Source organism: Salmo trutta, chromosome 26 (assembly GCF_901001165.1).
Source record: "Salmo trutta chromosome 26, fSalTru1.1, whole genome shotgun sequence".
In the NCBI taxonomy this organism is placed as follows: Eukaryota; Metazoa; Chordata; class Actinopteri; order Salmoniformes; family Salmonidae; genus Salmo; species Salmo trutta.
In genome coordinates, this window is record NC_042982.1 from 32,891,199 (window position 1) to 32,904,096 (window position 12,898).

The following is a 12,898-nucleotide window of genomic DNA, read 5'->3' on the forward strand; positions in this document are numbered from 1 at the left end:
AGACCCAGACAGAGAAAGACAGACAGAGAAAGAGACAGACAGACCCACACACACCGACAGAAACATACAGACACCGACAGAAACATAGACACAGACAGAGACCCAGACAGAGAGACCCAGACAGAGAGACCCAGACAGAGAGACACACACAGACAGACACAAACAAACACAGACACACACAGAAACACACACAGACAGAGACAGACAGAGACACAGACACCGACATAGACAGACATAGACACCGACCGACACAGACAGACACACACAGACCGACACAGACCGACACAGACAGACACAGACAGACACAGACAGACACAGACAGACACAGACAGACACAGACACGCAGAGACAGACACAGACAAAGACACGCAGAGACAGACCCAGACAGAGACAGACAGACAGACAGACAGACAGACAGACAGACAGACAGACAGACAGACAGACAGACAGACACAGACCCAGACAGACAGACAGACAGACAGACAGACAGACAGACAGACAGAGACAGAGACAGAGAGACACAGACAGACCCAGACAGACAACAGACAGACCCAGAGACACAGACCGACAGACAGAGAGAGAGAGACCCACAGACAGAGAGACCCACAGACGCACAGACAGAGAGACGCACAGACAGAGAGACCCACAGACATAGAGACCCACAGACAGAGAGACCCACAGACAGAGAGACCCACAGACAGAGAGACCCAGACAGACAGACAGGGAGACCGACACGCACAGACAACGACACAGACAGACATAGACACCGACCGACACAGACAGACAGAGACACGCACAGACAGATAGAGACACGCACAGACAGACAGAGACACGCACAGACAGACAGACAGACCCAGACAGACAGACAGACCCAGACAGACAGACAGACCCAGACAGACAGACCCAGACAGACAGACCCAGACAGACAGACAGACCCAGACAGACAGACCCAGACAGACAGACAGACCCAGACAGACCCAGACAGACAGAGACAGAGAGACACAGACAGAAAGACAGACCCAGAGACACAGACCGACAGACCGAGAGAGAGAGACCCACAGACAGAGAGAGAGAGACCCACAGACAGAGAGACTCACAGACATAGAGACCCACAGACGCACAGACAGAGACCCACAGACGCACAGACATAGAGACCCACAGACGCACAGACAGAGAGACCCACAGACGCACAGACAGAGAGACCCACAGACAGAGAGACCCACAGACGCACAGACAGAGAGACCCACAGACAGAGAGACCCACAGACAGAGAGACCCACAGACAGAGAGACCCACAGACAGAGAGACCCACAGACAGAGAGACCCAGACAGACATACAGGGAGACCGACACGCACAGACAACGACACAGACAGACATAGACACCGACCGACCCAGACAGACAGAGACACGCACAGACAGACAGAGACACGCACAGACAGACAGAGACACGCACAGACAGACAGACAGACCCAGACAGACAGACAGACCCAGACAGACAGACAGACCCAGACAGACAGACCCAGACAGACAGACCCAGACAGACAGACCCAGACAGACAGACAGACCCAGACAGACAGAGACAGAGAGACACAGACAGAAAGACAGACCCAGAGACACAGACCGACAGACCGAGAGAGAGAGACCCACAGACAGAGAGAGACCCACAGACAGAGAGACTCACAGACATAGAGACCCACAGACGCACAGACAGAGACCCACAGACGCACAGACATAGAGACCCACAGACGCACAGACAGAGAGACCCACAGACGCACAGACAGAGAGACCCACAGACAGAGAGACCCACAGACAGAGAGACCCACAGACAGAGAGACCCACAGACAGAGAGACCCACAGACAGAGAGACCCACAGACAGACAGGGAGACCGACACGCACACGCACAGGGAGACCGACACGCACAGGGAGACCGACACGCACAGGGAGACCGACACGCAAAGGGAGACCGACACGCAAAGGGAGACCGACACGCAAAGGGAGACCGACACGCAAAGGGAGACCGACACGCAAAGGGAGACCGACACGCAAAGGGAGACCGACACGCGAAGGGAGACCGACACAGAGCGATAAAGGGAAGATAAAGGGAAGATAAAGGGAAGATAAAGGGAAGATAAGAAGTAGACTGGGTAGAGGAGCATGATAAATGAGAAACAGAAAGAGAAAAGAGAAAATGAAAGCAAATATAGAGACAAGGTCAGAGATTGAGAGGTTGAAAGACAGAAAATATTCAATGAGGACACTAAACTATTTGAAGTTTATCAGTGCTGAAATGTTATAATCATCATTAATTCCCGCAAGTATGTGTACCTGACCATGAATATCAAAATGAGAAGTAATTTCTTTCTCAAGGCGTCCGTCCGACACAACAATGAGGTCGAATCACGTTCATCAGCCCCCCTCTCCCCTTAGGTTAGACACGCTCTCTCGCTCCCCACTACCTTAGCACTCGAGCGGCTAATATGCAGGCAGATTAAGCAGTCACATAACGCTAAAGAACAGCCTCTCTCTCTGCCTGTAGTCATTACAACAGTTCTCCTTCATTGACCTATCTAACTAATTTGTCATCAATTAAAGGTTAATTAAAGGTTAATTGATGGCAATTTAGTATTAAGGCAATGAAGAGGGCAATATGGGATTATCGGTAGGGAAGGGAGGCCTAGCCAGCCATTATCTCTCAGCCAATCACCTGCCACCAACCGCGCATTGCAACAAATCAGGAGTAGCAGCCTTAAGCCAATCACCTGAGTCATTGTGTCGTCTTTCTCGCACCACAGCAACCCAACAGCCATTTTGTGTTTATGCCAAAAGGTTGTGAACTCAACTAACTACTGCTGACCTCAGGTTGGCCACAATCCCCTTGCAATGAGAGAAGAGGTCAAAGGTCCCTGCTACCAGTAAGACATGATCACTTTACATTGTATTACTGTATGGTATTACACCACCCTAGGCAGATTTTCTCCACTGTTAGTCTTGGGCCAGAGTATAGCGTGTGTGTGCGCGCGAAATGAGGCTGTGGATCTGTTCATACATCACTCAGGACAGACGCAGAGTGGGCAAAGAGTGTGACAGAGACAAAGTGTGTTTGCATATGTGGAGACTGGAGTTTGTTTGGGTTTAAATGGGTATGCTATGCTACATGTCAAAATGAGCTTGGGATGTGCTTGTGTACATTTAACATTTACATTTTAGTCATTTAGCAGACGCTCTTATCCAGAGCGACTTACAGTAGTGAATGCATACATTTCATTAAAAAAATAAAAATTCCCCGTACTGGTCCCCCGTGGGAATCGAACCCACAACCCTGGCGTTACAAACACCATGCTCTACCAACTGAGCTACACGGGACCGTACATACGTCATGTCCATGTATATTACTGAACAGTGTGTGTCCATGAATATCGATAAGTAAGAGAAAGTAGCCTACATTAGTAAGAGCGCCAGCATATGCATTTGGGGTGTTGGTATCCATGTGTATGTCTATATGTATTCATGTATGAATACATACGAGTGTACCAGTGGTTTCAACACCCTCCAAACTTGGCCGAGAGCATTTTATTTTTTTAGATATTAATTTTTTTAGTGGGTAGATCAGTTTTAGTATTGCAGATAGACTGTAGCTTCCAATGTAATTGTCTCACTTCCAATCCCCCATATATTTTTTGCAAAAAATATACTTTTACTTTAAAAAAAAAAATGTATATACACATTTCCTTTATTACACTACCACCAGGCCAAGGGTATTAGATGGAGTCTATTTATACAGAAACCTACAGTGAGCAAGGCTCAATCAGCCCACTGCAGAACTCACCTCCTGCGCAGAGAAGCAGGCAGCGCTGGGTAGAGGAGCCAAGCACAGTGTATGTATGAATTAGCATTACATAACAGTCAGCCTCCACACCCGGGAGACCCTTTAAGAAACCCCTAGCCCAATAAAACCCTGGTTTGAGGCAAGAGCCGAATCCCCATCCCTAATTGCAATATTTATGTCCTCTGCTACATTTCTCATTCTGGTATTTCAATCGATCAGGCTGGCCAGCTGAACTTTCAGCCTCAGAATTTTAGTTCAAAAGAAGTGTCTCCGGCATGCCATAGGATAATACTAGACCTGCCATTAAAGAGAAAGAAATTAGGTGATCCAGGTAGGTGAGCCACGGAGGAGAAAGGGGCCTCTGGAAAACAGATTAAGACACGAGACCGAGGGGAAAACTTTTTTGCCTATTGCACATTGGATCTACTGTAGAGTGACGACACCAATAAGCAGCAAAGCCTTCTCCGGACAAGTAAAAAGCAACGCCTTCTCCGGACAAGTAAAAAGCAAAGCCTTCTCCGTACAAGTAAAAAGCAACGCCTTCTCCGTACAAGTAAAAAGCAACGCCTTCTCCGTACAAGTAAAAAGCAACGCCTTCTCCGTACAAGTAAAAAGCAACGCCTTCTCCGTACAAGTAAAAAGCAACGCCTTCTCCGTTCAAGTAAAAAGCAACGCCTTCTCCGGACAAGTAAAAAGCAACGCCTTCTCCGTACAAGTAAAAAGCAACGCCTTCTCCGTTCAAGTAAAAAGCAACGCCTTCTCCGGACAAGTAAAAAGCAAAGCCTTCTCCGGACAAGTAAAAAGCAAAGCCTTCTCCGGACAAGTAAAAAGCAAAGCCTTCTCCGGACAAGTAAAAAGCAAAGCCTTCTCCGGACAAGTAAAAAGCAAAGCCTTCTCCGGACAAGTAAAAAGCAAAGCCTTCTCCGTTCAAGTAAAAAGCAAAGCCTTCTCCGGACAAGTAAAAAGCAAAGCCTTCTCCGGACAAGTAAAAAGCAAAGCCTTCTCCGGACAAGTAAAAAGCAAAGCCCAGGGAAAGTGGAGAGATCAAAATCATGGAAATCTCTCTCTGCACAAAACAGCCTATTTACACAGTATACAAATAACCTGCCAAGAGAACCAGGGAGCCTGTCTCAATAGCCACGAGTAGCGGTCTCTCTTTAAAAAAAGATTAGAACAATTATTCTGTGCCGGACTACATTTTTGGGGGGCTTTTCTCACCCTCCCCCTCTCCCCGAAGCCAGAGGAGAAAACTTTAACAAATTCACCAAAGACTTTCACCCACGGCCAGTATCCACCTGCTAACTGCCCTGGATTTGATGGAAGAGTGAGAGGTAAGAGGTCAAACACTACCTATAAACTCTCTGGAATCAAACACTTACCTATAAACTCCCTGGAATCAAACACTTACCTATAAACTCCCTGGAATCAAACACTTACCTATAAACTCCCTGGAATCAAACACTTACCTATAAACTCCCTGGAATCAAACACTTACCTATAAACTCCCTGGAATCAAACACTTACCTATAAACTCCCTGGAATCAAACACTTACCTATAAACTCCCTGGAATCAAACACTTACCTATAAACTCCCTGGAATCAAACACTACCTATAAACTCCCTGGAATCAAAAGCAGAGGCATCCAAAGGTGCAGCACACAGCCTTGCGCTAATCTACCGTCTTAAAATACTTACTTACAGTCTTAGTTTATCCTTGAGAGAGAGGAGGGAGAGAGATCTTCTGACAAGGTGAGGATTAAAGGGGGTTTAGATGATTGTTTGGAAAGAAACCCGCAACCCACCTTAATAACCTTCCTTTAAACCCTGAAGCCCAAAGCCAAAACACCTAAAAGTTGCTTTAGCTGGCCTAGCCAACACAATTAGCATAAGCGCCAAGAGTATCTGCAGGGAGCTGAACTAGTTCTCTGTTTTATGAACTCTGTGCTGGAGAGACAGGTGGAGAATGTACAGATAAAGGTATGTCAGTAAGTGAGAAGCATACCAAAGCACTTTGGCCCAGTTTTTAGTGCTAGAAGGAACCATAGTTTGAGCTAACAGAAGTCAACTACCTACTGGAGATGTGGAAAAGGAAAGGGGACACCTAAGACAGTTGCACACCTGAACGCATTCAACCCGAAATGTGTCTTCCACATTTAACCCAACCCCTTCCCTCTGTTAGATACGTTTTTACTGGCAGCAGCGCTGGCCAATCAGTTATTACCAATTGGCCCAGTGACACCCGTTTCAGGCGGGTTCTCTCCCTTCCCCATTGCTTATCCCAGGGGAATGGTGTGAAGATCACATCCCCAGGCGGATAATTACCCTGTCAGGGTGACTGAGAGAACCCATATGGTCGTGGATCACTCCAAGAGAGAGAAGAGAGAGAGGAGGCACTCAGTGTGGAATGGGATAGCTGGAGGAGGCCTAACTACTTCAATTATTTCTTTACTTCATCTGCTATCATTCATTCTTCCTTCCTGGCCATCTATCCTATCTGAGCAGCGTCAGCATTTCTCTCCACAACCTTTCTCTTATTTTGTACTCTTCTCTCCTTCTTCCTCCCTCTCTAGGGAGATGTTCTGATCCAGAGAGGCCTGGCTGTCGTCTCTGTCTGTCGGGTTGTCGTGGTGACGTGTCGGCCATCACCCTGTGCCCACCGGTTGGCTGATTAATGGGTTAGCGGCGGTCAGGGAGTATTCCTCTGCCCCTCTGTCAACACACCGTGGTACTACCTCATACATCATCATGCCCATGGCGGGCAAACACACACACGCACTTATCCTTATCTGCAGGACACCATCCCCACTGAATCCCCAGCTCCAGCTAAAGGTTAGCGCTAGCTTAACCCTCTGATTAGCCCAGTTTAACCCCCTCACCAGGAGTTATCATTGGACTTTTCCATTCTTCAACCCCCTCATCTGAGGTCAGCATTTAACCTAGCTAAGGTTAACCTAACGTAGCAGGCAAACCTGAGCAGCGTTTTTCTTTCTGGTCCTGATGAGAAAAAAATTAACTGCCGTGGGGAGGTTCACTTTCACACTGTTCAACCAATCCAGTAAATGTGGAGTTAAGATGGAGTGGTGTTGACTTGTTAACGTCCAAAAGCGGAAGTCAGGCACTCTTTCCATTTCCCTTGAAAACCGGATGCATCCTCCTGTTAATGACCACGCTGAGGGTTAGATGAGTATGTGATCTCACCATCCTCACTATTCACCCTGGATCAATTATATGACATCAACACTAATACTATCCTTGGCCTGAACATTCTCTTAGCCATGCAGTGTTCAAGGCTTTTAACTGCAGCCGTGGCCCCCAATCATCATCCAATCCAGAGCTGGTCACATAAGTGCCGGAACCAATCAGGTGTTTCTAACTACATAAGGGTTTGGGCAAATAGAGTCCCAGTTGTTGAAGAGTACTTACCACTCCGATGCCTTCGAAGGCAAAGATGGCTGTTCCGAAGAAGAAGGGGAACTTGCCCAATGGGGAAGTGAGAGGGAGACGTTGAAGGTCTCCAAAATCCTGTCAGAGAGGGGCGACAGCAGACAGAAAAGCAAGCGTTTAGGAAAACAGGGACAATGACAGTCTGACAGAGGAGCTACTCCCACAAGGGCCTATAGAACAGAATCAACTTTCTCATCACTGCCAAGGACACAAGAGACACTGGCTCAGAGACACAGTGAAGAGAGGGCAAGATTTCCCCTGACTCCCAGATAAAACCGAGTGAGACAGCGAGAGAGGGAACAGAGAAAAAGAAGAATCCCAGGCACAGAGTGGAAGGAATGAAAGAAAGGACAGTAAGAGAGTCCATTACACATTAGTCAGAGACTAAGGTACAGAACAGAAAGAGAGGGAGGAGAAGTGGAGATAGGTTGTTAGGTCACCTAGCCGTCAACCCAACGGTGAATTAGAGATGCAGTGTTGTGTTCCCCTGTGGACGCGTGTCGTCTACCGCGTCACACAGAGACGCCCAGCGACTGACAGGGGTCCTAATGAATCTATTTAAAACATAATTCAGCTGGTGATTGATGAGGGCTGTTCACAAGGGCACCTAGACCACTGCCCGGAACACTGCCCAGCCACCCACCCACAAAGCTGAGGGATGTGCCACACACACACTCGCAGATACACAACCCTGGCTGGCACAACCTTCTGTGGGAAATCTAAAACAGCAATCAACGCTGGATTACACGACACGTCAGGAACACTTACATCTGATGTCAATCTGCTCCAAAATGCCTAATTGTATTCTTAGAATGACCTTGGGAACAGTCTAAGTAGACAAGCTTTTAAAAGTTGTTCTTCATCGCTCATAGAAACAACGTGCACCCTGACTGTTCAATCTTTCATTGTAAAGACCAGTCATAGACAAACAATGGACCCTATACTTTGTTGTAAACGTTGATAAGGGAATTTATATGTTTAAAGGTAATGAGTAAATAATTCTACCCCGAAAGCTAACTATTAGTGATTATTAGGTTATGTAGCATGTATAATGAATAATTAAAGTACTAAACGTAAGTCCAGTAAGGTTTGGTAGAGATTTGAAGGATAGAAATATATGTGTGTGTGTGTGTGTGTCTAAGAAAATACCGAGAACAATTCAACTGTGTTTGACCCGACCTGGCTAGAACTCTGAGAAACTTATGATAGGACAGGGAGTCATTTTCAAGGTTCCTCTAATCTCGGGGGAATGGAACGGACAGCGCTGAGTAGAGATAAACAGTGGTGAGAACTCTGGGGAGGGATACAACTCACCTATTGTTTGTGTGGATGTATGTGCGTAAGTAAGGAGTTAACTATAAAATGGATGTCTTTGTATTATGGACTTCAGAACGGTCTCTGAATAAACTGTACAGACCTTTTGCAGAAGCTGAGTCTTTGACTAATTATTATTAACCCAGTGTCTTACAAACCTTGGGGATTAGTCAAAGCTTATTGATTGTTAGTTATTATCATTGGGATCCAAAATTCTCATGACAAACGTTCAACCCACATATTGCATAGTGCATTTAATGTGTAAAAACATTTTATCAAAACTGATAGGAAGAGGTCTGACAGACCCAAAGCCAAAACAGAATCAGAAGACAAGTTTCTGAGTCAACAACTTGCGTGATAGCCGGCTCACAGGACAACAACTTGCGTGATAGCCGGCTCACAGGACAACAGCTTGCGTGATAGCCGGCTCACAGGACAACAGCTTGCGTGATAGCCGGCTCACAGGACAACAACTTGCGTGATAGCCGGCTCACAGGACAACAACTTGCGTGATAGCCGGCTCACAGGACAACAGCTTGCGTGATAGCCGGCTCACAGGACAACAACTTGCGTGATAGCCGGCTCACAGGACAACAGCTTGCGTGATAGCCGGCTCACAGGACAACAGCTTGCGTGATAGCCGGCTCACAGGTCAACAACTTCAAGAACAACTTAACACTGGTTGATGTAAGCAAGTCTCAGTTTCAACTGTGACGAGAAGACTTCAAGCTGCAGGTTTGACAGGTCGAGTGGCAGTAAGAAAGCCATTGCTAAAATTGCAAAATAAGAATGAGAGGCTTGCCTGGGCCATAAAGCACCGCCAGTGGACTACTGAAGACTGAAAGAAGGTATCATGAATCAAAATTTTAAATCTTCGGTTCATCACGCAGGGTTTTTGTACACCATTGAGGAGGGAAAAGGATGGTTCCTCAGTGTGTGACACCAACTGTCAAACATGGAGGACGATGTCTCGGGCTCTTTTGCTGGATCCAGAGTCGGCGACTTGCACAGAGTGAGTGACACCTTACACCAAAACTGCTACCACAGCATTTTGCAGCGCCATGCAATACCCTCTGGTGTATTGGTCGAGGGTTTATCCTAAAGCAAGATAATGACCCAAAACATACCTCTAGGCTATGTCAGAACTACCATCGAAGAAAAGAACAAGACGGTAGGCTTCAAATCATGGAATGGCGAGCACAGTCTCCAGCCTTAAACCCCATTGAGCTGGTTTGGGATGAACTGGGCAGAAGGGTGAAAGCAAAGCAACCTACTACACGTTTGTGGGAATTTCTGCAACAGTGTTAGGAAGAACTTTCCGAACAATATTTGATTTCCATTGTAGAAAGAATGGCATGAGTATGTTCGGCTGATATGTCTGCAAAAGCTGGCTACTTTGAGGAGTTAAAAATGTAGATTACATTTTGTTGAACAAAAGGATTCCATGATTTCTTTTTTGTCTCCAATTGTTTATTTGTTCTATGCTTTCATTTCAGAGTACATTAAACTGTGTGAATTTCAATAAAAACAGGACAAATTGAGTTGTTCTAAAACTTTAGACCGGTAGTGTCTCTCTACAGAAACTGCACATCGAGCTCACAACAAAAAAAAACTGTAAATTAGTTGTTTCAATTTTTGTTTTTAAATCGCTCAGCAGTACACAGGAGACATGTAGTGGATACAAGGGAGTCTCACATTTCACAGAAGCAGACAGTACAGACACAAGGGGTATGATCTTTCACAGCGGACATATGCAGACCACAGGGAGATTCAATATTTTACACAGGCAGCTACTTCCCAGTTCCCACACACATACAGTAGCTTACACACACACAGACACACACAGACACACACCCACACCAGATTGTTCACAGTCAATTGGTAATTGCCAAAGATGCTTACCATTTAACCTACAGGCATTCAGTTACATAAGCTACATCATTTTTCCGTGATTACGATCTTATCTCATCGCTGCAACTCCCCAACGGGCTCGGGAGAGGCGAAGGTCGAGTCATGCGTCCTCCGAAACATGACCCGCCAAACCACACTTCTTAACACCCGCCCGCATAACCCGGTAGCCAGCTGCATGTGTCGGAGGAAACACCGTTCAACTGATGACCGAAGTCAGCCTGCAGGGGCCCGGCCCGCCACAAAGCGATGAGCCAAGTAAAGCCCCCCCGGCCAAACCCTCCCCTAACGACGCTGGGCCAATTGTGCGCCGCCCTATAGGACTCCCGGTCACTGCCGGTTGTGACACAGCCTGGGATCGAACCCGGGTCTGTAGTGATGCCTCAAGCACTGCTCAAGCACTCACTCGGGAGGACCTAGCTCCATTATTTTTAGCCATGTCTCTGTCTGAGGTACACTGAAGACAGGCTTCAGGTCAATATCAAAGCCAACAAAAGGGGGCGCATCTCCACAACAGTGTAAAAACAGTGTAGAACAGCTGGGGGTATGGTGTGTGTGTCTCACACAGACTTCCTCGATAAGGTGCTGGAGAAAATAGACATGTCCAAAGAAGAATACATAATCTTCCCACACACCCATTTGAATCACAGATTTTAAGTGCCCAGGTTGAGAACCGTTGTGCTGGTGGACAACAACATCTGGAGCGTGACTACCACATAAACAAATTGTACTAGTGTAGTGTTAAACATGGATAACCGTTTCCCATTGACTGATTCCACTTACCGTCGTGATGCACTGGAAGATGATGCTGATGGCCATAACAACAACATGCTTACCGTCGTGATGTACTTGAAGATGATGATGACCCTGACAGCCATAACAACAGTGTAAACAACATGCTTACCGTCATGACGTACTGGAAGATGATGATGACCCTGACAGCCATAACCACAGTGTAAACAACAACAGTGTAAACAACATGCTTACCGTCGTGATGTACTGGAAGATGATTATGACGCTGACGGCCATAACAAGACTGTAAACAACAACAGTGTAAATAACAACAGTGTAAACAACATGCTTACCGTCGTGATGTACTGGAAGATGATTATGACGCTGACGGCCATGCAGACGTTGGCCAGCAACGACAGGACGGCCATGTTCTTCAGGTCCTTCATGAACACCAGCAGGATGAGGAAGGGCAGGAAGAAGAGCATGTAAAGACGCAGGTCCAGTGCCCAGGGCTCAGAGGGCACCATGGTGGGTAGAGGGACCGGGGCTGGCACCATGGAGGTGTTGGCAAATGACAGGGATTCATCTGCCAGGGTGATGTTTACACCTTGGTATCCCTCAACAACCTAGAGAGGAAGGAATGGATACACACAGGTGCACACACACACGCGCACACACACACACGGGTGTGATTAATGGTGGTCTGTTCATGAGTGAAACTCACCTCATCACCCTGTCAACCTTCAGGAAGGAACCTTCCGATAGACCTTCAGATAGAGATCCCACTAAATCTACAGACTGCAATTAAGGCTACTGCGTGTTCTCTCCTTGCCAGACAAAACCATTTTAGGAGCTTATCATGGAAGTGAAGAAGTGGATTGGCCTCATGCTTGTCGATAAGCAGCTCTCCCGCTTCTATCAACAACAAAAGCTTTTCCCAGAGAAAAACGATCAGAAAACTTTCTGGGATGAATGAATATTCAACACAACACCAGGGAGTGGACTAGAAATGGGGGGGGTTCCAAATTATATCCCCATGATTCCATCTTATCCCACAGCTCAGACAGGCTAGAAAGATCAGGGTTTCATCAAATTAGACTGTCTGCTATTACATTTTATTCATTTAGCAGACACTCTTATCCAGAGCCACTTAAAAGTAGCAATTAGCGTTAAGTGCCTTGCTCAAGGGCACATCAACAGATCTTTCACCAAGTCGGTCGGAGGATTCAAACCAGCAACCTTTCGGTTACTAGCCCAACGCTCTTAACCGCTAGTCTCCCAGTCCCAGAGGTGGAGGGCTACGAATGCATGGAGAGAAATGGTGCTACCTGGAAATACAGTGTGTAATTCGTTCACCCATTAACTCACTTCTAATTATCATAAGTCACTCACCATCTCAAGCTACTCAAGGTGTTGTTTTAAATAAAAACAGGTTTTCAATTGATGACCTTGCTTTAAAAGACTGATTAAATAAATCTAACTAAAGTGCTTATTAATTCGTCATATCACCCACATTCCTCAGTCACTAATGGGAATACTGTAGCGATCCATCTACACAGCTACTCCACGTCACCCATAAACCATCAGCAGTATGAGCATTCAAAAAGTATTCAGACCCCTTCACTTTTTCTACATTTTGTTACATTACAGCCTTATTGTAAAATATATTTGTG

The 12,898-nt window shown here is 46.4% G+C and overlaps 1 protein-coding gene and 1 non-coding gene across 8 annotated transcripts in view; both read right to left on the reverse strand.

The window, feature by feature from the left end:
• slc36a4 (solute carrier family 36 member 4) overlaps nt 1-12,898 on the reverse strand; it is a 237,139-nt gene that overhangs the window by 203,721 nt on the left and 20,520 nt on the right. For all 7 annotated transcript variants that reach the window (XM_029715727.1, XM_029715726.1, XM_029715725.1 and 4 more), the window contains 2 exons: nt 11,579-11,851; nt 7,251-7,349 (listed from right to left, as the gene is read on the reverse strand). In XM_029715727.1, the coding sequence (XP_029571587.1) occupies nt 7,251-7,349; nt 11,579-11,851 (372 nt within the window). The remainder of the gene's footprint in view (nt 1-7,250; nt 7,350-11,578; nt 11,852-12,898) is intronic.
• Nucleotides 3,291-3,366, reverse strand: trnat-ugu (transfer RNA threonine (anticodon UGU)). Its single transcript has one exon. It is a non-coding gene; the product is annotated as a tRNA-Thr (tRNA).